This window comes from Oreochromis aureus, linkage group 23 (genome assembly GCF_013358895.1).
Source record: "Oreochromis aureus strain Israel breed Guangdong linkage group 23, ZZ_aureus, whole genome shotgun sequence".
Lineage (NCBI taxonomy): Eukaryota > Metazoa > Chordata > Actinopteri > Cichliformes > Cichlidae > Oreochromis > Oreochromis aureus.
The window spans coordinates 28,082,814-28,108,224 of record NC_052963.1 but is presented as its reverse complement, the minus strand read 5'-3'; the positions used below and the strand labels follow the sequence as shown (position 1 = coordinate 28,108,224).

The 25,411-nt window shown below is 40.5% G+C and overlaps 1 protein-coding gene and 1 pseudogene across 1 annotated transcript; both read left to right on the top strand.

Moving 5' to 3' along the window:
- Positions 1–5,930: 5,930 nt before the first annotated feature.
- Positions 5,931–8,006, top strand: LOC120436316 (lymphocyte antigen 75-like). The gene is made up of 4 exons (XM_039607134.1): positions 5,931–5,971; positions 6,254–6,561; positions 6,945–7,231; positions 7,326–8,006. Exons 2-4 carry the CDS (start codon positions 6,288–6,290, stop codon positions 7,512–7,514), a joined length of 750 nt encoding a protein of 249 aa, XP_039463068.1. The 5' UTR covers positions 5,931–5,971; positions 6,254–6,287; the 3' UTR covers positions 7,515–8,006.
- Positions 8,007–16,442: 8,436 nt separating this feature from the next.
- LOC120436297 lies at positions 16,443–24,157 on the top strand (annotated as a pseudogene).
- Positions 24,158–25,411: the final 1,254 nt, after the last annotated feature.

The following is a 25,411-nucleotide window of genomic DNA, read 5'->3' as shown; positions in this document are numbered from 1 at the left end:
GAGTGTTACAATCTGCCCTCGAGAGGAACCATTGTGTCGAGACTGCACACTTTGTATGGGGACCAGAGGGCTCAGCAGTGCAGCAAGCTTGTGCAAGTAAGAACATCGCTCTCACCGGAGACCACTGGACTTGGTGAACAATGATAATTACTTGGGGTCATGGCGCATTTTATTGATAACGACTGGACTATGCAATCGTTTGCACTAACAGTGAGTAAAACTGAAGAGAGACACTATGCTGAGGCGTGTGCTGACCATTTTCTGAATGTTGCAAACGAATGGGAAATCAAGAACAAGGTAACCACGCTTGGCACCGACAGTGCTCAGTAACATGGTTGCAGCCGCCAGACTACTTCCATTTGAACACATGCCCTGCATGGCCCACATTCTGCAAAGAACGGTCACAGTTTCTCTTAATGACAGCGCATTTGAAAGGGCTCTGGCCAAATGTCGCAAGATTGTTGGACATTTTAAGCATAGTCCAGCAAACGCTCAGGAATTAAAGGCACAGCAAGCTGCACATGGACATCAAACAGAACCGCTTGTTCAGGACGTTCCAACAAGATGGAACTCCACCCTAGAGATGATCAAGCGGATCCAGAGAAACAAATCTGGGCTGACCACCATCCTGACTCAACAAAACAGCAAGGTGACCATGTTGACTGACCAGGAGCTTGACAGACTGCAAAAGCTGGAGGAACTACTTGAACCTTGCAGGTAAATCATTTTGTTTCTCATGATTGTGTGTCTATCTTTGTGTTCTAGCTTTGTTTTCAAGTATGTTCTCCACCTCCACCTCTCTGTGTATTTTCATATGTGGTATTTATGTTTGTCTCTGTGTGATTAATAGAAAAATACAGACTTGATCTTTCTATTACAGATATGTTACCGAACTGCTGGGGGGGAGAGCGGTATGTCTCCTGTTCCATGGTGTTGCCAGCCTTGTGTCATTTGTTCAGGATTATGGAGCCCTCAGATGATGACCCAGTCTATGTTTTGAGGTTTAAGAAGGTTTTTACCACAGACCTAGCTCAGCGGAGGGACAGCAGCAATCTCACATGGCTGAAGATCGCTACTGCCCTTGATCCCAGGTTTAAAGACCTTAAATGCCTTTCCAAAGATGAAAGAAGAGAGGTGTGGGCATCAGTACATGACCTTCTGATGGCAGAGACGGATGCACACCAACCATCTGCTCAGACAACACAGGAACCCTCACCAAAGAAGAGCAAGATGTCCATCTCCTTGCTGGGTTCTCCTGATTCAGATACAGAGGAAGAGGAAGATGCTATAGACTGCTGTCTGAATCTGTACAAAGCAGAGCCCAAAATTGACATAGGAGAGTGTCCACTACAGTGGTGGTTAAAGAGAGAAGGAGCACATGCCAGGCTGGCACCTATTGCACGCAAGTACCTGTCAACCCCTGCGACCACAGTGCCTTGTGAGAGATTATTCTCACTCTCAGGTCACATCATTCAAAAGAAGCGTGCTTCTTTGTCATCAGACAATGTAAACAGAATAGTCTGCCTCAGTAACTGGCTGAGTGCAAAGAAGGACTAAGCCAGATTGCTCCTTTAAAGTGAAAAATGTTCAACATTCCGGGTTTTCAGCTGTGTCTTTTTGTGTTTTAAATACTGAGTTTTGTGCACCCTTTATTGTTATATTCACTTTAACCTGTAGGCCTGGGTTCGGTCACTGTTGATGGCCTTAAAGGTGTTTTGTAAGTTTTCACTGTGTTAAAGATTGATGAAAACTATTAAAATTCTCTTTGAATTTCAGCATACATTCTTTGTGTTTATTCTGCATTTACTTCATTGTGTTGCATAAATGTCTGTTACAATCTTAAAATATAAAGTTGAAAAAATGTAATTGGAGCCAGGCTATTAATCAAGTAATTGCGATTAATCGCAATTAATAACAGAAAATTGTGAGATTAGTTAGTTATTTTTTTTAATCTATTGACAGCACTAATATATTTATATATGTATATGTATGTATATATATATATATATATATATATATATATATGTATATGTATATATATATATATATAGATAGATATCGGTTAAACAAATATATATATATCATATATTTATATATGATATATTTATATAATTATATATAAATAATATATAATAAATATATATATATATATATATATATATGTATGAAGGTTAAACAATTGAAAATATGTTAAATATGTTGTGCATATATTGCACAAAGACAAATATTAAAACAATGTTCTTACACTAAAGTTAAAAATAAAGATTTTAAGGCACATCACTCAAACACAAAAATCCTCACCTTCGACAGCTTCCTGTCAGTAGGGTGTGGTTGTTTACATGTACATGATCCCGGAAGGCTCTAGGAAGGGACTAAGTAAATATCCAAAATAGAGTGTATTTGAATGCTGCTGCTTTGCTTCGGATTTAAATGACTTTGGGAAGCCAGGCTAGAGCTATCCATCAATTTAGTTGGGACATAGATGGCAGGTTTTGAATGGAACTCTGAATCACCACTGGTGTCTTTTCAGACTTGATATAGAGGGATCATAACCAGAGTGAATTTCAAAGCTTCCCTGCTAACATCTACCAAGGTAAGTGCTGCTGTACAAACAGGTCTGATGAATGAATGGCAGAGACTTAAATTTATAAAGAGATGAAGAGAAAACATTGTGATATCCACGTAAGTTGTGGACTTTATCAGTTGGGCTGATTTCAGTTTTAATCTGCTGAAGCTGTATATTAAAAGCAGTTTAGCTTCCTGAGACTAGCATGTATTCATGTACAACTCATTCTCTAATTTTTCTTTAGTCATTTGAGAGCAATTTCCTAAAACAATTATGGTGAAGTGAGTTTACTTCTAGCTTCTTTAAAATATAGAACAATAGTCTGTCATAGTGTCAAGTGACTAAAAAGCACTAAAACAACCATCTGAGTCTTAGATTAACACATTACTTCTTTGTCTGATTTTGATTTTGTTGTAATGTTTTGAACTGACTGACAGCTAACAGTAGTAACATTTATAGCTGACAAAATATGTAGTGAGCAAAGTGGTAATAAACACAGCTCAACTGAAAGAGAACTGAATTGGTTTAACTCCTGTTTTCATGTCAGTGATTGAAAACCATGATTAATTACACTGTCACATAGATATAGGAACAAGTATAGATAAAAAAAATAATTAAAAAAGGTAGCTTATTAAAGAAGTATTCCTGTATAAACTGGACCACAGTCACTGTAGTGTCTGAAAGTACTTGGTGTCATAACAGCTTTTTTAAAGGCAGGCAGGAATGGACCCAAAATCCAAACTAAACTGAAAACACAGCTTTATTGCTGGAATTATTAATTATAAACTAAAACTGGGAAAACACTTTAAACTAAACAGTAGTGGTGTGCGATACTCATATTTTGGTATCGATCCGATACCAAGTAAATACGGGCAAGTATCGCTGATACCAATACCGATACCGATACTTTTCAATAAATAAGGTGGATGCGTCATTGAATTGCTAAATCGTAATTATTTTTCATGACCTTCAGTGTTTTTATGTGATGTTTCCTTTTTTATTCATAAATAGTTAAAACCCAGGATATAATTAGGACAAAGTTTATAATTAAATTAAAAAAATGCTTTATTATTGTGGCGGGTTGTGGTCTGCGTTGCCACTACAGGTGAGATGGACTCACATTCACGGCATCTACTATCATGCCTCGCCGGCTAAAAACCTGTGAGCTGCTTGTGCTGTTGTTGCTTTTTGTGGTGATGTGTACGGCTGGCAGCAGGAGAGCTGCAGCCGTTGAATGTACTGTTACAGCAACCGTGTGATTACTGTAAGGGTGGACAGTGCATGGCTCGGGGTGAGCCGGAGGCTGGCGCGCCAGCGGGACCTGCCAAGCTGGAGACGGAGGTCGAGGTGCGCGGGGGTCCTGCCACGCCCGAGGGCGGCGTGCTGTCTGCTCCAGCCTCCTCCAACAGAGGCCACCGGCATGCTGCATGGTCCTCCGTGCCGTCTGCCTGCCCAGCTGCCGTGAGCCCCGGCTCACTTCCACGCCTGCTGCTCCGCCACTGCTTGCCACATGGGTGGCCACCAGACCAGCTCCGGGGCTTCCGCTGGAGGCGCGGGCGACCGCCAGAGTGGACACTTCCCCGTCGCTGGGCTGGGACATGGGGCGCCGATGGTCCGGGCCGATTCCCTCGCCTGCTTGCGGAGTGGGGAGTAGGTTCGGCTGGATGGCTCCCCGGACTGAAGCGGGCGATGGGGGTATGTGGGTGGGGGGGCGTGTTCTGCGATGCCGCTGCAGGTGTGGTGGTGGTGATGTGTATGGCTGGCAGCGGGAGAGCTGCAGCCGTTGAATGTACTGTTACAGCAACTGTGTGATTACTGTAAGAATAAATGATGTTGCGAAGCATGAAAATGCCATCGGGTCTGCCATGGTGGCGATCTTTTCTTTTTCTTTTTTTAAATCTTAAGTGCACGCAAACCACTAAACAAATTAAAACAAATACTGTTGATAAACTATAATACAAAAATTACAATTAAAATTCTCAACAACAAAAACAACTGGTAAAAATATAATTAATATGTAAACAACTTAACAACCCCCAAAGTGTCTAAATGACGTCACGTGACAGCGCAGCACCAAAACATAAGAGGGGGGGAAGGGGGAGCAAAGTGTGCCTGCTCTTCGGTGACACAGGAGCAGCGAGACCAGCGACCTGGGTGTTTCGTCTTTGCCGAAAGCACAGCATTGTAAACAAGCACAACTCAAAGTAAAAAATCGATCTCACCAGGCAAGTATCGATCCGATACCGATGCCGACTTGGTATCGATACTATCGATATTTGGATCGATCCGCCCACCACTACTAAACAGACAGACTAGCAGAAAACACAGCATTCAGGGAGATCACGACAACCAGCAGAGGAAGAGGCAGACATTAAAAGCACAAGGCAAACGAAGGAATAGACCATAGGTGGGAACACTGCTGAACATAGTCTAACTTACGAGACGGGGAACCAAGACAGATCATGACACTTAATTGCTAAAGAGTTATTACATCTACATTTTTGAAACAGCCGTTTATAGAGGAATTAACCTGAAATAGCCAAAATGCTATTTATGTCATCAAAGATCCATTTAGACTGGTCTACACTCTTAATGCTCTTTAAACATCAAAATAAACTAAAACTCAATACGCTGGGTACAATGACCCAGGAACGTGACAAAGGGATCATACATTAAGACACTGAACACAGTGTATGCTCTCCCAAAGAAGAACAAAAAGCAAAAGCTATCTCACTATTTAGTTTGATCTCACTCGCACTCTTATTGTTAGGATCCCTGGGTCATCGACCCAGTGGTTTGTGTTTTGGTTCTTTGAGTTTGTTATTTCATTATATTCTAGTTTTGCTTTTTGGGTTTTTGGATTATTCTTAGTTTAGGTTCTCTGGGTGGGTTCTGTTAGAGTTTTAGTGTTCTGGTTTTCTGTCTGTGATTCTGAGTTGCTGTCTCCCCTGTTTGCTGTATCCCCACGTCCAGTCAGTGTCTGTCTGCCCTGGTCCCACGTCTTTGTTCCCTTTGTTATAATGCCTGCCTGTGAGTCTGTGTTATGTTTCCTGTCTTACTTTGAAAGTCCATGTCCCATGTTAGTGTATCTGGTTTTGCTCTCCTTGTCTCGTTAGTCCTGATTTGCCCCAGCTGTGTTTCCCTCCTGTTGCCCATTCCCTGATTGCTCCCTCTGTGTATTTAAGCCCTTTGTTTTCCTGTGCTCTCTGTCGCGATCTACCGTTTACTATGCTGTGTGTTTCTGTCTGCTTGCCTGAGTTTATTTTGCACTTTGGAAGTTTGTTACTTTGAGTTCAGCATTAAAGCTGTTTTTTGAGTTCACCTTTTTGCCTCCAAGAGTCTGCACTTTGGGTCCTCCTTACCACCACTCCTGCCTGCACACAGCCTTAACCTAACACTTATTTTGTAAATGTCATTACAACAATTCATTTAAATTGGTTTTTCTATTGTTTTGTGTTCTTTTCTTTTTAAATAATAGGACATTTTATTTATATGATTTCACTTGAAATTTGAAATGTTTTATTGATTTCTATAAACACACAAGCACCTATATCTGTGCAATTTACTCTAGTTGTGTTTAATGAAGGGTTTATTGTTCCCAGCATTTATCAGTAGAGCATTATGTGGACACAGCAGACGCTGCTCTTACTCACTATAAAGTTTTTGCTCTGTGTCCTGTCTGTGCAGGCTTTTTGTCCAGTTTTCTCCTGTGAAAAAAACAATGAGGAAACACGTTGCCCTCCTGCTCATTCTTTTCCCCGTGTGTGGACATCTGCTGGACATCAAATTTTATAATGACCCTTACAAGTATACCTGGGCAGAGGCAGAAGCATTCTGCAGGGAGAACCACACTGACTTGGTCCGAGTGAGAACTGCAGAAGAAAATAAAGCTTTACAGTACTCTGGATGGATCGGTTTGTCCCGGAAGGATGCAACAAGTCCATGGAAATGGTCCAGAGGAGGCGAAATAGCCATATTCACACCGTGGGATGGCGGTAAATTCCGATACTATGTTTTTTACTCCTTAGATATTACCTGGCTTACAAGATCAAACTTACTGGTAATTATACCAAACTCATTTGCATTGTGACCTGAAATCGATTTGAGACATTTTGAGCATTCAACAATTTAAGTGGTGAGAAAGGATCAGATTTACAGTGTGGAGCAGTGTTTTCCACCACAGTGTTGACTGTACTGAGTTTCATGATGTCTCAAACCAACTCTTTCAGCTGCAACTTCAGCAAGGAGGGTTTGTTAAACACATAAACACTGTACTGGTAAAATGATTTGATACTGAATCTAGATAAAAATAGACCTTTAGAAAATCTCTGAAATCCATCCCAGTCTTTTTTCTCTATTGTGCTTCGACTTCTTGCAGCACCAAAAAATGATGAAAACTGTGTGAACAGAAAAAGCGACGGAAAATGGGAAAGCAAGAAGTGTGATGAAAAAATAAACTTCCTATGTTATGAGGAAGAGCTGATTCTGGTGAAGGAGAATAAAACATGGGAGGAGGCATTAGGACACTGCAGGTCTCTGGATGGAGTGGTCACAGAAGATCCAGCCTCTTCATACTGGAACCACCGCCATGACTTGGTTACCCTGATCACTCCAAATGACTACACCACTGCACAAAAGACCGCACAAGAGGCTACCACTGATGAGGTCGGGCAGTTTTCTGCATGCATTTGTGTTGGTGAAAGACTCATAATCGTACTTATTGTAACTTTGTTTGTTTCTCTTTGTTTACTGTTGGCAGGTGTGGACAGGCCTGTGTAACCTGGCTGGTGAGTGGCTGTGGGTGGGTGGAGAAGAAATGCAATATGAGGATATCCCAAAATGCCCAACCGATGGCCTCTGTGGCGTCCTCAAGAAGAACGGTACTGCACCCTACGGCATAAGAAACTGCCGGCAGAAAAGGAACTTTATCTGTTCCAAAATTAATTAAGTACTGTACTTAAGTAAAAATTTGATATATCTGTACTTAACTTTCCATCTTATGACACTTAGATACATGTGTGTCAAAGTAAACAGGAGAAATAATCCAAAGCAGACTCCACAGACAAGCAGGATTAAATAAAAATGAACCGTTATTCAGGTTCATGAGTGAGTCCAAAATTAGAAATTCCAAGAACCTGGGAACATGACCAACACTTTACACTACCAGCCAAAAGTTTTTGAGTTAGAGTAATCGTACCTTCATTCATGATGTATGTTACAAAGATATCAGTCAATATAGTCAGTACATTGAAAAGGTGAGAAATAGTGATGGAAGTGTTTTCATACTGTTAGATTATACGATGACAGTAGATTAATGTAAACCAGAAAAATCATATATAATGTCTTGCTATATGTGTTACTTTCCTAATGTAGTTGTGTGACATGTCAAGTAAATGCTGGACTATAAATAATTTAAAAGTTGTCTCAAGTCAATAAAGATATTAAAGAGTAATGTGCAGTTAAGCAATTATTTTTGTCTTTATAAGCAGTGGTGAGGGAACCATATGGTAACTTTCACTGCTATGAGGCTTTTTTTGCATCCTAAAACAGGCCATGTTGTATTCCTTCTGGAAAGACAATGTTTTACAGAATTCGAGTAAAAGTAAAATTTGGTTTTGGATCCTCTTTCATTAACTGGTTACAAATATTATATAATTCCCCAACAGCTTGTATCAGAACAAATGACCAGACATCCTCCAGCTTCTGTCTCCTGAGGGGCACCAGGCAGGGATGCCCACTCTCCCCTTCACTGTTTGCAATTTTTATTGAACCACTAGCAGCAGCAATTAGACAGAATTCAGTAATTAAGGGCATAAAATGCAAGAACGTGGAACATAAAATCAGCCTTTATGCGGATGATGTGTTACTCTTTCTCCAAAATTCACAAACCAATATCTCTGGGGTGATTGAATTGATAAACTCTTTTGCAAGAATATCAGATTACTCAATTAACTGGTCAAAATCTACAGTCCTTCCGATTAATTGCTCCTTCCATAAATCCTCTTGTACTCCACTGCAATCGGGAAATATAAAATATTTAGGTATTAATGTTTTTCCCAAGCTTGCAGATCTAACTAAATTAAACCATATCCCACTTTTAAAGATAGTAGAAGGTGATCTGGCTAGGTGGAAATGTCTACCCATATCACTCATGGGAAGGGTTGCCGCTATAAAAATGATGGTCTTACCAAAAATAAATTATTTATTCTCAATGATCCCAACTAAATCGCCACAAGATTGGTTCAGATCTCTAGATTCATACATGTCCAAGTTCCTTTGGAAAAATAAGCCCCCACGTATAAGCTTAAAAACACTACAAAAGAACAAGGATAAAGGAGGATTAGAACTACCTAACTTTCAGCACTACTTCTTAGCCAACCCACACATGCTGGGCATTGGGGTAAGGGTGTGTCACCAGGGTGCAGAGGAGGCATCCCCCCCCTCTGTCCCCTTCTGGCTGCCTGTGCCTTAATTTTATCTCACAACTTAGACATTCACATTACTCACACTCTCATAACACATACATATAGGATCTTGGGGGTGGGCACGCAACACGGACTCCAAATTACCATCAGGGTGTACACCTCACCCCTGGCGTCGTTGCCCACCTCCCAATTTTAAATACACGTAGGCATTGAGGGCTAGCAGGAGGGGCTATGCGCTTACCTGCTGCTCTCTGGCAGGTAGCTCCATGCCCTCCTGGGTTTTAAATGCACCTTAGAACAAACATACATCAACACTACATATGAGCGGGTGGAGGGAGGTTTGGAGTCTTCTCACACCACCGTTCTCTGCGGCCTGCTGGAGCGGAGGGGCTAGGAGGAGGAGTTGGCTGTCCGACTGGGGTCTGGAATGTGGGGCCTCCCTGCTGCTGCGGAGTCGGGGCGGTCTGCTTCTCCCCACCGCAGGGAAAAAGGTAACACCACCTGGGTCTGGGTGCAGTTTCCCCCTCCAGGGGCAAGGGTACCCAGACCCGGTTCTTAGAGTACGCTTGGGGAGTGTGATTGTGTGTACAGCGTCTCTTTATGTCTGTCTCCACGTTGGTTGAGTGTGGAGTAATTGCTTATGAGAGCATGAGGGTGGGAATGGATGTTTGTATCTGTGTGTGCCTGTATGTCTGTGTCTATATGTCAGGTTGGGTATCAGACGCCACCTCTCTGGGGACATCTCAGGCCCCCCAAGGTTTGGAGGCCTATCTCCCCCCACCACTTCCCCTGCCGGTGGCGGATGCCCTCAGACATCGGTGCGTTGATGGTTCTTTGTGTCCCGGGATGGGCGTCCAGGTACACATCGGCTCACTCCTTGGTGGCTGCTTATCGGGGCCTGGAGCCTGGGGCTCGCTCGGGCCACTTCGGGGGTGGGGTGCCCTCGGCCTCTCGGCCTGGGGCTCGGTCACTCAGGCACAGCTGGCTGCCGGGCGGAGCTCACGGGCACGCCACTGCAACCCCCTGGCTTCTGCTCCGCGGCTGCTGAGTGACCCCTCATCTGGGACTCTCCTCAGCTCTTTCTGGGATAGTGCGCTGCTGCCCTCTGTTGGTCTTACTTGGTCTCTTGTGTTCTGGGGGCCTCTGGATGTCTGGAGTTTTGATCTCCTCCATACCTGCTTCATGCCCTGGAGGACGGGGGAGTGGCCCCCCCACACCCTCTAGCAGATCATTACATGAAGGAACCTTTTAAAAACAAGCGCGTCCATGCTCACAGGTGTACACACAGGTGATCACACACACAAACGACACCCTTTTTGGCTCCTACCTTAAAGCACACTGTGCGCTGTCGATCTTACGTGCTGCACAATAATGTTTAATATTTAGTATTTACAGTCATATTCCCATAGATCATCGTGATGTTGTTTATTCTATTACTCTCATTTTCTTCTGCTTGTTTTCTTTTTTCTTTCTCAACAGGTGATCGATATATGTATTTTTTGTCTGCTTATTCTGTTGGTTTTTGTTTTTTGCCCTTTATCCCCGTCCCTCTTCCCGGCTGTTTTTCTTTCCCTCTTTCTTTCTCCCCTTTCTTTCCCCCAGTCAAGTTTGTCCCGTATTCAGCAAGTGAAAATAAAATAAACAATAAAAGGTGAATCAAATAGACCATTATGGGAAGGCTGGGATGGTCCATTTGGTAAAGTAAATCCGTTGGGCATCTTTCTTCACCTTTAGACAATAATTCTGATGGCAAAAGAGCCAAACGGGACAGGCAAAAAAAAAAAAAAAGAATTCGAGAAGTACATTCTAACTACGTACACAGGAATTAAGAGGGAAAGCCAGGTAATCAAATTCTCCTGACTAACTGATTATCTGGAATTGGGACCACCGCTAAAAGAAGAAGTTTTTGCAGTTTGCTGCATCTTGCAGTCATTAATTCGACTATGAATTCCTCTGCATACCAAAGTCTTCTTGAGGTAAATATAAAGCTTGGCTGAAACTGGGTCAGGCAACAGGAGAACGAGCTTAATGACATCAGAAAATCAACAGAATGACAGAAAAAAAAAATCAACTCAGCTTAAAACACACCCACTAGGAGGAGACAGGGCTGAGGGTTAAATGAACGAGCAAAGCTGGTAGTTCTGGAGGGTAGTACACGTGCACATTCACGCTCATGGACGTGCAAAGCCGGCGCTAATATTCTTCTACCTTCTTATTTCTTTATTTTTACTACTTTCTTCATTGTAGATACAAACTGAAGACATCAAATATGAAGCAAGATGTTTGGAATTCTGTAGCAAAGAAAAAACTGATAAATACGTTTTATATTTTAGATTCCTGAAAGTAGCCACCCTTTGCTTTGTTGACAGCGCTGCAAACCCTTGGCCTTCTCTCAGTGAGCTCCATGATGTAGTCACCTGAAATGGTTTTCATATCACAGGTGTTCCTTGTCAGGGGTCATTTGTGGAATTTTCTTAATGGTGTTGGGACCATCAGTTGTGTTATGGAGATGTCGGGTTGGTACACAGCTGCCAGCCCTATTTGACAACGGTTAGAATTCATAATATGCAAGAACCAATCAGCTAAGTAAAGACAAACAACAGTCCATCATTACTTATAAGAACTAGGTCAGTTGGTCCAAAAATTTGCTAAAACTTTGAATGTGTCCCCAAAAAGCATTTTTTTGGGCCAAGAAACACAAGTAATGGAAATTAGACCCATGGAAATCTGTGCATGGTTTGATGAGTCCAGATCTTTGGTTCCACTTGAGATTGTTGGAAAACCATTTCAAGTGACGACCTTATGAAGGTCATTGAGAGAATGCCAAGAATGTGTAAAGGAGTAATCAAAGCAAAGGGAGGTTTTCGTGAAGAATCTTAAATATAAAACATGTTTTGAGGTATTTCACACGCTTTTGTTTACTACATGATTCCATATGCGTTCATTCATAGTTTTGATACGTTCAGTGAGAATCTACAATATAAATAGTCATAAAAAGTAAGAAAAACATTCAATGAGAAGGTGTGTCCATACTTTTGACTGCTAGTCTATGCTCTGTCACTCTCTCTCTCTACTGCTTTATCTCTCTCTCTGCTCATCTCTGTGCCTTTATCATGCTGTATTTCTCATGTACAGGCAGGCAAAGTGTAAGTGAGTCTTTAGAGTTAACACTGAACATCTTGCTTGGTGAGGTGGCTGACCAGAGAAAAAAGACGGAGGGAGAAAGGTCAACATTCAGTTGATCAGTTGAATGATAAAAATAAGTGCAAGTAAGAAACAGGTCAGTCTAAAACTCTAATAATCTACTTAACATTGTTTTATGTTTATGTATATGTGTGATGTTTTGATGCTTTAATGTTTAAATATATATAGATGTTCATTTCAAACTGTGTTCTCATTCTGTCATATTCTGTTTAAAAAGTGAAGGCTGTTTGTTTTGTGTGCTTGATCCTGTGCATTAGTTATTGTGTTTTCTCTGATCTACAGCCCGAACAGGCTTTGAAACCCAGAATTTGCACCTACTTCTTCTGTAAGTTACATTTCTATCCTGGATAGTTTCCCTCTCAGAAAAAGTTATAAATAAAAAACAAAGCTGTAAAAAGGGTTTGCAGATCTGACTGTGAATCCATGATCCTCCATTTTGATACATGGTATGAACAGATTTAAAAATTAGATTTGATTTCTTACTGAGTACTAAGTCTAAATGAGTGACTAAGACCATAAACTCAGCAGGAAAGGTTTTGCAGATAAAAAGAAAGGAAACCTTTTCCAGCAGAAACTTCTGAAGGACTGTAGGTCCTAAGTATCACAATCTGGTGGCCTTTAGTAACAGTGATATGAAAAAAGTATCTTTGCACTACTCATATCAATGTGAACATAATATATAGAGGTCAAATAACAGTTCAATGATTTGAAATGCTTATTTCAAACTGTAAATGTGACAGGAAGGAGTATTTTTCAGAAACAAAGCAAAACCTAAAGGAATATCAGGGAACGTGGATCATGGTTGGATGATCGCATAGGTCTCTAGATTAACATTTTCTCAAGTTTAAAACTAAAATCATACACTGATTTCATTCTTTTGCTGAGACTCCTCTTTTGTGAGCTGAACTGCATTGAATAATAAATATTGTTCATGTGCAGTTTTTAGTGTTCCTTCATTTTTTTCATCCAGCAGGAGGAAAACTGGAAACAAATAAAAACACATAAGTGCTCTGTCACCACCTATGAGAGGCTGACAGGCTGGCACAAACTGGATGGTTTGGCTGGTTCTTTCATACTGGCTCTGATGAATGAGATAACAGTCAGGCATGTCCAGCTGAAGAGCAAAAAACCCCAGGCTCCATCCACATGGGAGGACAGAGCCTGTAAGAAGAACAATCTGTAGCAAAGAGAAACTAAGCCAACCTGTGACCCTGTGTCAGGAACATTACATGGTTTTGGGCTTATTACCATTGCTTGTTCATGTATCACAAGGTTGAATATACATTTTGTTTTATCTAGTAAACAATACTGAGAAACATTTTTAAGGTTATTGGTTTATGGTTATTACCATTAGCATCTTGTTTCCACCTTATTATTCCAGTATTACCACATTATTACTGTAGTAGAAATGCTACTGGAATTTGAAATGATTTCTCATGATATCTTTGGGTTAATATCATTCTTTATTCATCAGGATTTTTTTGATTTTCACTGGCAATCTAGCCTTTGCCACCACTTTTAACAACGTCTACATAAAGCGGTTTGACACAGCTGGAGAGAGCAAACGTAGACATCTTAAAAAGCTGCACCATCTTTTTACAGAGGCGCAGTGAGTCTGAGACCCAACTCCATTTCTAAACTGTGCTCACCTCTGCAGTAACTGTATTGTGATTATCATACACATTTGAAATTTCTCGCTGTATTTTCAGAGCTTTTCTGTCATTATTTCAGGTGTCACACTTTACCATATCATGTCCAACCTCCTTTGGAAAGCTGGTGCTCATAGAGTTAGACAAACAGAAAAAGTTTCACAAAGATTGTTAGTATCCTGCCAAAGTGGAAGCAAGCTCCCCTGAAGGAGACACCTCCCTGTGTACCACTGGATCATTGACATAGACGTCCACCGCTTCAGAGAGGGGACAGGTTTGTGGAAATTTGCCGAACACTGATTATATAGAACCAAGACAGAAGACTAGGCAGTTGGACTCAAAGACATTTGAATAATGGAGGGATCATTTTGGTTTATGGATCAAATCCGAAACTCGGCTGTCTTTCTTTTGGTTAATGTTAGCTAACACTAACTATCCTACTAAGGCTCATTGTAGAAAGTGAAACATTATACTCTAAGGAGGAAGTTCAAAAACTCAGGCTCAGATATCCTGAATATGAATTGCTGTGAGAGACTATTACTATTACTACTATTGTTGTAAATATTATAGTAATATTAATAATTTTTATTGTTATGATTAGTAGTAGTAAGTTTTAAGTTTGTTTTAGTGCATGCTCTGAGACATACTTTATAAGTAAATTAGAAATTTACTTACTACTAAAGTATAAACAAGTTTAGGCAAGAAATTGTTGATGAATTACAAATTAGTGCATGAGACAATAATACACATGGACAGATTTGTTCATACAAACTGTTTGTAAAAAAGGACCATCCCAATCTCCTACCCCTCTGCTCTTCTGCTTCTTTGTTTCCTTTTTTCCCAGCTGGGATGTGTATAAAGAGGGACTTTCCCACTGCATGAAAGCAGACAGTCTCCTGTCTCTACCCTGTGACATACGCTTCTCTTTGACTAAGACTAGAAACCACCTACACTGCAGTCACAGTGTAAAGTCTTAATATCCTGTCATCTATCTATCTATAGTGGAGTTGGATGTCTCGAGACCGGTATTGGTCTCGAGACCGGTCTTACGTGGTCTAGGTCTTGTCTTGGTCTCGACGGACTTTGGTCTTGGTCTTGGATCCCTCGGTCTTGTCTTGGTCTCACTGTCTCGGTCTTGCTTTCTCAGATCGACATAGTGGTCGGGAGATTTGGAGTCAACCATCGGCGGACAGAGGAGAGCTTAAGTTTGACCAGGTACCAAAACAAATCATTCTTACTGTGCAAATAATGTAAATATGACGGTGTATCGCAAAAGATTAATATCAAACTGATCACTTGGCCCATATTACGTTACTTGCTCTACGAGTGAATCAACAAATGGCGAAATGAAAAGCCGAACAACAATGCTGTTTTTTTAGCTTACATGTGTGTTTATTTCATATTTTGAGTTGTTACCCTCCACGGCTAAACAAAGCACTCTCAATCGGTTTCAGCTATGAACTGATGAATACAACAATGGACACGAGGGGCTTCTTTCAAAGAAAAAACTCAGGTAGATGTTATTTTATACAGTGGGATGCAAAAGTTTGGGCAACCTTGTCAATAGTCATTATTTTCCTGTATAAATCGTTGGTTGTTACGATAAAAAATGTCAGTTAAATATATCATATAGATGACACACACAGTGATATTTGAGAAGTGAAATGAAGTTTATTGGATTTACAGAAAGTGTGCAATAATTGTTTAAACAAAATCAGGCAGGTGCATAAATTTTGGCACTGTTGTCATTTTATTGGCATAACAAGGGGCGTCATGCATGGAGGAAAAAGAACACAGCATTCCAAGAAAAACACCTGCTACCTACAGTAAAATATGGTGGTGGTTCCATCATGCTGTGGGGCTGTGTGGCCAGTGCAGGGACTGGGAATCTTGTCAAAGTTGAGGGACACATGGATTCCACTCAGTATCAGCAGATTCTGGAGACCAATGTCCAGGAATCAGTGACAAAGCTGAAGTTGCGCCGGGGCTGGATCTTTCAACAAGACAACGACCTGAAACACTGCTCAGAATCCACTAAGGCATTCATGCAGAGGAACAAGTACAACGTTCTGGAATGGCCATCTCAGTCCACAGACCTGAATATTATTGAAAATCTGTGGTGTGAGTTAAAGAGAGCTGTCCATGCTCGGAAGCCATCAAACCTGAATGAACTAGCTGTTTTGTAAAGAGGAATGGTCCAAAATACCTTCAACCACAATCCAGACTCTCATTGGAACCTACAGGAAGCGTTTAGAGGTTGTAATTTCTGAAGAACCAGCAGAGGAAGATGCAGACATTAAAAGCACAAGGCAAACGAGGGAGTAGACCATAGGTAGGAACACTGCTGAAAACAGTCTAACTAATGAAACGGGACCCAAAACAGAGCATTCTGCACAGATTGCACAAAACGCTACCACTGATGAGGTCGAGCAGTTTTCTGCATGCGTTTGTGTTGGTGAGATACTCATAACTGTACTTACTGTGACTTTGTTTGTTTCTCTTTGTTTACTGTTGGCAGGTGTGGACAGGCCTGTGTAACCTGGCTGGTGAGTGGCTGTGGGTGGGTGGAGAACAAGTGCAATATGAGGATATCCCAAAATGCCCAACCGAGGGCCTCTGTGGCGTCCTCAAGAAGAATGGTACTGCAGCCTACGGCATAAGAAACTGCCGGCAGAAAAGGAACTTTCTCTGTTCAACATTTAATTAAGTACCGTACTTAAGTAAAAATTTGATATATCTGTACTTGACTTTTCTTCTTATGACACTTAGATACATGTGTGTGAAAGTAAACAGGAAAAATAATCCAAAGCAGACTCCACAGACAAGAAGGATTAAACACAAACAAACCTTTATTCAGGTTTATCAGTTAGTCCAAAATTAGAAATTCCAAGAAGAATGGGAACATGACAAACACTGCCAGTCAAAAGCTGTTGAGTTTGTTTGAGTAATCTTACTTTCATTCATGATGTATGTTACAAAGATAACAGTTAATATAGTCAGTACATTGAAAAGGTGAGAAATAGTGATGGAAATAGTTTCATACTGTTAGATTATATGCTTTAATAAATGAATGTAAACAGAAAAATCTCACATAATATATACGGTAATATATTATATAATATATTTCTTGTTGTATGTATTACTTTCCTAATGTAGTTGTGTGGCATGTCGATAAATGCCAGACTATAAATAACTTAAAAGTTGTTATAAGTCAATAAAGATATTAAATAAAGATTAATGTGCAGTTAAGCAATTATTTTTGTCTTTATAATCAATGGTGAGGGAACCACATGGTAACTTTCACTGCTTTGAGGCTTTTCACATCCTAAAACAGGTCATGTTGTATGCTTTCTGAAAAAACAATGTTTTACAGAATTCTGTAAATTAACTAATTACCCTCTCTAAAAGAAAACACTTTGGCAATTTGCTGCATCTTGCAGTCAGTCAGTAAGTCGACTACGAATTCCTTTGCATACCATTGTATTCTTGAGGTAAATATCAAGCTTGGCTGAAACTGGGTCAGGCAACAGGAGAATGATCCCAATGACACCAGAAAATCAACAGAATCACAGACAAAAAAAAAAACAAACAAAAAAAACCCCCTCACCTTAAAACACACCCACTAGGAGGAGACAGAGTCGAGGGTTACATGAATGAGCAAAGCTGGCAGTTCTGGTAGTATACATGCAGATTCACACTCATGCATGTGCAAAGCCTACACTTACATTCTTCTACCTTCTAATTCAATGTTTTTTATTTCTAAATTATCATTACCATATTTGCAGTGCAACTGGATTTTCTTTAGCAAGTGATTTTCTGTTCTAGTCCTGCAGGTGTGACTTTTGCACATTCTTCTCATTTTGTTGGTGGGGTGTGGGTCACACTCTGGTTCAGACTACTGTATCTTGAGATCAATGGCAGAAGTGGCTGATGAGCATCAGGGACAAGGTCGTCTTGCAAATTCTTGAGGTCACAAGCATGTGCCCCAGCTCTTCCAGGATCACTCTTCATTTGTAGGTTCTAGAGGACTCCAACTCCTGTGACATGGTTTCCACGAGACAAACGCATTGTATTTCAAGGCATCCAGGAGACTGGAGAAAATAGCCAGCAGCCATCAATTAGTTTTCCTTCAACAACTTGTCTAGGTTATCCAAACTGTGTTTGTGGCTATTGTAGTCCAGGATTGCTTCTTGCTTCCAAGCTTCCTCTATTCCCCATCACTGACTGATGGTTCCCTGTGTGTTGTGCTCAAAAGAAGCACATTCCTCCGGTAGTTTTGGTGAAGGCAAAGACAGACAACAAAATCTTCCTCTGTTGCAACTGGAGGAGCTGGGGAGGTAGCTCTGGGTTGTTCCCCCTGATTGTGCCAACCATAGCCAGATTTCATCTGATGAGTTTATCTCCCAAGGTGAATGCAATAAAGACGTTGTCACTGTGTCCTTGGAGTTCCTCTGTCATTTGGACTCTCAACCCGTTTCCCTTTTCTAACTTCCTAGGAACTTCCAGTCTTGTTATATAACATGTGACATGTTGTTATTCTGGTGTAGGCTCACATCTCCACTTCATCTGTACCTCTCCAATCCTCACACCTTGGCCTCCCGTGCAGGTTTGTATAGGTGCACAGCAGCTAAAAGTAGATCTCAGGCTGCTAATGCAGGGAACTGCCTATGTAATATTTGATGTGTCGTAATTTATTTCATGTCTTGCAAATACATATTTGTGCTGCAATGTCATGCACAAACGCAAACTATTATCTGACATCCTTAAGATCAAACCTATGTCAAAACTGTGTCATTCTTTTGGTCCACTGGAGTGCAGTAAGCCATCATATGCCCCTATTCGAAACAAAGAATATTACATGAAATTGCTTGTTTGGCCAAAAATAGGTAAATTATGTAATTTGTTAAAAAAAACAAAACAAAAAAAACACCAAAAAAACCCCCAACATTAAAAACTGCAATTTTCATGTTGACTTTAGAATGAAAGCAATTTTACCTAAATTGCACGATTTAGGAAATATCAAGGAATTCAAAATGTCATTATAATGTGTTTCAATTGGCCAAAAGTGGAGCCAAGAGGAACAATTTGATGTATAGTGTATATTATTGATATATTTAAGGAGCTGAAGTTAAAAATAAAACATCTGAAAAAAATCTAGAGCCTTGGGAAGTTTCATTCCATAAGCAAAAATGGTCGAGAAAAGAAAAGTGAAGTGGCCATGAATGGCAAGCGTGGAGCACATCTAATATGTTGTTTCAAAATACTGTGTAACTGCCATGATGTGATCAGGTGTTTTAAACATTAAATTCAGAGCTTAAAGCATAGTTTTAACATTGTTTCTGATTTCTATTATGACTGGATCCTTACAGAAAGCCATTTGAAATACATTTAATGGCAGATTTATGGCTATTGTTGTTCTTTCGATTTTTTTCCAAGTTCAAAGTTATCAGCTAACGGGAGCTAGCTGGATCATCAACCATTCATAGATTTTATTGGTGCATCTCACAGACACAGGCACCTGCTAGTTTGTTAGTCCTTAGCATCCAGATGAAATCCTATAATTTCTTTCATCGTCTGTAATTTCCTTTTTCTCATCTGTGTATTGACTTTCTCTTTTGTTCTTTACTTACTCAGTGAGTATTAGTACAGACTCAATGAATATTGGTGATTCTCCAATCGCCTTACTGCCTCTTTATGTCAAGTCATACAGGAAGAACTTGTAGAACGTTTTTGGCTGCATAACGTTCAGTTTCTTGATCTCAACACCTTCATTCATTTTAAGAGGACAGAGGTCACACACACACAGCTGTTAATCTTTAATGGTCATCTAAAGAGGGAAGTGTAATGAATCCACCACTGTGCCTTTATACTGCAAAGAGATGAGCTGTTGAGGTTTTTGCACAGTGTGTAAAGATGGATCTGACAAAGGCTGTAAAACGTGCCTTCAGAACAAAGAACATTCTTACGCACACTGACATGGGCATGTGACAGGACAGAGTTAATAAATGGAGCAAATATAAGACCTTCACAACCATTTAATAACTCACCGTGAAACTGAGTCACTAAAACTATTCAGAGATTGAAATTCTGAGATTTTGGTCCTCCGTTTATAGTCATGTATTTAAACAGATTACATTTATCCTGCAGATCCTAACAGACGTATTTGATTTTATGCAGCATATTCTGACTTTTTGGTCTGTTTGTGATCACACTTGCTTTCTTTGTCAGTTTATTTAAATGGAAAATGTTCTAATTTAACATTACACAACATTTCGTATTATTACACAACTTGATTTACTTGCCAAGTCTTGGTGAAATCTGTGGGTGGTTGTTGGTGAGATGAAATCATTCACCCAAGCCAACAGCAACAGCTTTCCTGTAGAGCTCAACACATAATCGAGCTCTACAGAAAGCTCAGCAAATACTGTAAGTATATTTAGAAAGTAATCTAACTATGACCATTCATTGAGTCTGCCGAGAGCCAGTGACTGGGACATATAGTAGAAAGTTTGAGCAGCAGAGAAATGAATGGCTCACTGGAAAAAGAAAACAAAAATGAAATTCATTGGATGTGATCCAGTTCAGTTACTATGACCTGAATGTTGAACTCTGATTAATTGATAAACAGATGAATGACAGTTTCCTCATTGCTTCTCAGGTTGGCTAATAACTGCCAGTTTGAGCGACACTAACACTAGATAAAAACACATTCATCTACTGTAATTCCTGATTCAAATTTTAAAAAACCAAAAACTTTTGTAGTTACATTGCAAATTGAAAATAGTTTATCTGAATTTCATGAGTGGGACAACACCTTCATACATGCCCCTTCCTGTTCTCTGTCTATATATTGCTCTCCCAACTTCGCTACAAACTGATTGTTCCCGTTTTCACTCCCCATCCTCCCTCCTTTTTTCCAAGTCATTCACTTTTCATTACTACATGGGGATATGCCCGGCTTGGGAGCCAATGCCAGTCCCATCTGAGGCCTTCCACAAACCCCAACCTGAATTCATGCTAAAGCCAACTGCCATTATCTACGCTGTCAAACCTAAATGAGGATGTGATCCCCGCTAGTGAATTAATTGTCCCTGATGACCCAGTGACAGGGTCATGGGCAGCCAAGGTTCAATGATGACATGTGGAGCAAAGGGTGGCCCATATGGTCAAATCCAACAACTTATTCAGCACAAATTGTAGAAGACGAAGTTAATGGTGGTTCTGGTAGAAACATGTCAGAATACACAGACATTCACACTTTGTTTTGTATGGGGCTGCATACAGGTCAATCAGGCCGACCCCTAGTGATGTGCAAATCATTCAGTGGTCATGACAATTTGCATAGTAATGATTATGATCAAGGAACTGACCTCCCAGCCCGTTGTTCATTCGGTGGTGCTAGTTTCAGTCCTTGTGCAAATGCACTGTTTATAAAGTTGGGGAAACTTGCGGTCAGCTGAGTCTGAAGAAGTTAGGTTGATGAGTGGTTAAACGTTTGTCCCATTGAAAACATCCAGATGAACAGAATCAGCCTTTTGGGATTTACTTACCTGGATGATATTGCAGGCATCAAGACTCTTTAGGTGGTGATTCTTGTATTCCAAAATCAAGTAAAAAATATTATTTTTCCAGACTTTGTTCATAAACATTGGAAGGAAGACTGTTTTTTTGGCTACCAGTTTCTCAATGGTGTCAACCCCATGTTGATCCGATGCTGTAAAGCACTCCCAAAAAACATTCCTGTCACCGGTGACATGGTGTCACTCCATGGTGGGGGAAGTCTGGCAGATGAAATGATGGTAACTGTTTAATTCTCTTCTCTTGATCTTACTGGTACATTCGCTTCATAATTATAATATTCAAACTGCATGCCTGGCATCAAATCATCAGTAATGCTTTCTGGAATTCCAAACAGAAGGGCAACATCTTCCTGTGTGACTACAAGCTTTTGGATGGAGTGCAACCAAACACCATCAACAGAAAGAAGCAGTATCTGATGGCTCCTCTTATTCTGCTTCTGAAAACCCCTGATAATAAGCTGATGTCAATTGCTATTCAGGTGAGGTCAACACTCAACAATACTAACGCTTGACAAAGTTGACAAAGGGAAACCTGCAGTCAGCTGTGACTGAAGAAGTCACTTGGATGAGTGATGAAATGTTTTTTCAGACCTGAATGATTTAGCATGCATCAAGAGGGCACACTTTTTTCTTAAGATGCAAAAAAACATAAAAGGCAAAGCAAAAAAGAACACAAATGGATTTCTAAAAAGAAGTAGAACACACGGCAGGAAACTAAACAGCAGCAATGTGTGTAGTGTTATTGAAATTGGGCTAGCTGGCATATAATGGTTTACTACGTGGAGGCTACCTATAGACCTATGGTTAGGAAAATATAAACAATAGCACAGTGAGGTCGGAGGATGAGCATCAGGTTTTTTTTGCCCCCGACCCCCAAAAAAAGTCGATGTCGAAGTCAATGTGAGGGTCCCCGATTTCCCTGCCAGGAAAAGGTACTGAAAAATGCCTACAAAGTGTTACAGCACATTAAAGACAGCAGCCTCAATGAATGCAGTAAGACCTTGGGCCCAGAAGTAGGGTTGATACGTCATCACTTACAGAAACAAGGGGATAAACACCACACCTTCCTCTGAGAATATAAGCATCCACAGCAAGTTTCTACAACAGCATGAGCAGAATCAATCAGCTACAGTGTAACCAATACAGACTGAGGAAGCAGCGGCGTAAATGTGACTCCTACCTGTGACAGCTATGGAAGTCACATGAGCAAAGACCTGGATGTATAGGGCGACAGGTGAGTAAGAGAGGGATGCTCAAATAGCAGCTATTTATAATGTGACTGCATAATTTAATTGGCCATTAAAAAAGCAATCAGCAATGCAATATTAAACAGTATGGGATGAGTTTGACTATCATATGGACATATGCCATGCATCCGAAGCGGGACACAGACAAAAACACTTAACCCTCTGAGTCAAGACCCAGGACCATGACAAAACCCACCTAAATAAGAAACCAAAATATGGTTATTTATCAAATAATGAGGATAATAGATCAAATGCAATGAATTAAAAGCACATTTCTTCCTTCTTCTTCAGCTAAAGCAGAAACCAGCAAAGGACAACCCAATCTTCCTTCCTACTGATTCTGAGTATGACTGGTGGTTGGCCAAAATCTTTGTGAGAAGTGCAGATTTCAACTTCTATGAAGTCAGTGTTCACCTGCTACGCACACACCTGCTGGCTGAGGTTTTTACAGTCTCACTGCTGCATAACCTGCCCATGCTGCATCCACTGTACAAGGTAACTGAGGCTAAACAGTCTAAGTCTGCTCTGCCTTGGAGTCGAGTATAGCACAAACTAGTGCTAGTCAATTTCTCTAAAAGGAAAAGAGTGGAAAGTCAATGCAGCAGCACTAATGTAGTGTCCAGTTCCTCTGGCTCATCACTTCTCCATCACTCTGCTTAACAGTTAGTACAAGGTGTTTCTGCTGACAATGCACAGCACCACATTTGACAAAATATCAAACGTCTTTACCTTGGTGTCATTTGTCCAAAGAACATTATAAAAATAACTCAAGCTGAGAAAAAAAAAATCAGGAACTCACAAACAGCCAGTCTGAATGCTAGACAGACGGACCCTGACACCCGCAGTCTGAGGCGTAGCTCTTGTCTTTGTGCATTTCATCAGCAGCAACTGGCTGCCACTGGCCCTCTTAATTCTTATGGAAGCAGTAACAGTGTAGTAAGAATTTCACAAGACTGCATAGAAACCTGTTTAAACATTCTTTTTCACATGACTGCATGAATGGAAATCATCAAATAAGCAAGGAAAAAGTAATTTTCTTACTAATAAATTTCCCCCTTTCTGCCATCTTCTGATGCCTCACACTCGCTATACACTTCAGATCAACGTCTTAGCTCGGCAACGTCTAATATCTAAGACGGGAGATTTGACTAAGGTACGAAAAGACCAACACACTGAACAGACCAAAACCTACACAACATTTTCTTTTTTAGTATTGTGTACAGTATTTGCTTCTCACTTGTATGTGTTGTATCTGTTCTCTAGTATGCAGCTTCTGGTGAAAAGGGTGTAATCACAATCCTCCCTGACCTACAGCTCCCTCTGTATCCCAGATGATATTGCAGAACGTGGGCTGAAAGATGTACCAAACTTCTACTACAGGGATGATGGATTGAAGTTTTGGGAAATCATCTTCAGGTTCTCTAATTCTCCCTCTGAGTACCTTCTCAGGTCAACTTGGTTTTTCGGGTTTTCCATTAGGTGGTAATACAAGATACTTTTTTTAGTACCTAGTTGGCAGGCGTTCCAAGCAAGCTGAGTTGATCTAAAAATGTGACATCAGTAGACTGCAAAAATCCAAACTGCCATATTTGAAACCTGGAAATGAGGGGAATGGCAACACAAAAACCAACACCGTGGTTTCCTCAGTCTGGCAAAAAGAAAAGTCAGAGCGGCAGTATACCATCGCCTTGACATCCTCCATGGTTTTGTTTGTGTCGAATACATATTACATAATGGGAGCTTCTGCCACATTGCTTAAACACCCCCACACCAGTGTAGGGACTAACGCGTTATTAAGTAACCCGTTACAGTAGCTACGTTATTATTGTGGTAACGAGCACGGTAACTAGTTACTATGCCAAAATCAGGAATGCGTTAATCGTTACTGGGATTTTGATAGTGTCGTTATCCGTTACTTCATGTGGTGGATATTGCGGAGCTTCCACAGATTCAGTAACATTAGCAAGTGGTGGAGGCCAGCAGGTGGATGAGGGAAAGGGAAGGCAGGAGGAGCAGAGACCCGAGGTGGCCGCCGGTCCAAGTGTCAGGTGAACTGAACTTCAGGTAAGAAGTTATGACCTGCAGTCTATCTGGGTCACATATAAACCAAGTTTTGGTATAGTTAGTGTGAATGCTTAAAAAGCATTCCCAAGCATTCACAAGCATTCACACTAACTATATTCACAATACATTCACAATACTGTGAATGCTTGAAAAGCATTCACAGTATTGTTCTTCTACCTCTTTATTATTTTCTTTTCCGTACGTTTTTTGGCATCTAACTCCGTCAAAACCGTTCAACTTTGAAAAACCATTCAAACACCGTTAGATTCCTCTTCTTTTGGACATGACTGCTTCTACTTTTCTCATTTTTAACATTTATATTTTTAAAATTATTCAACTTTTTTCAACAAAAATTTCCCATGTATTTCAATGGGGAGACCCTTCAAATTCTCCTTCAACTCACTCCTCTTTCAACTCTAACTACTTCCACATACGTTGACATAGAGCCACCATTCAAACTTTAAAACGAAGGCAAGACATTCAACTATTCAACTTGTATTTATCTTTTCAATATCTATTATACTTTTTCTTCAGTTCCAGTTTAAGTTTCATCCTTTTTTTCAGCCGTTTCAGAGTTTATAATGGGTGTGTATGGGACGGAATGTTGGGGCTAGAGTGAGACAGCTCAACTGGTAGAGTGAGAGGAGGAGGGGGGGAATTAATCTTGAAATCTTCT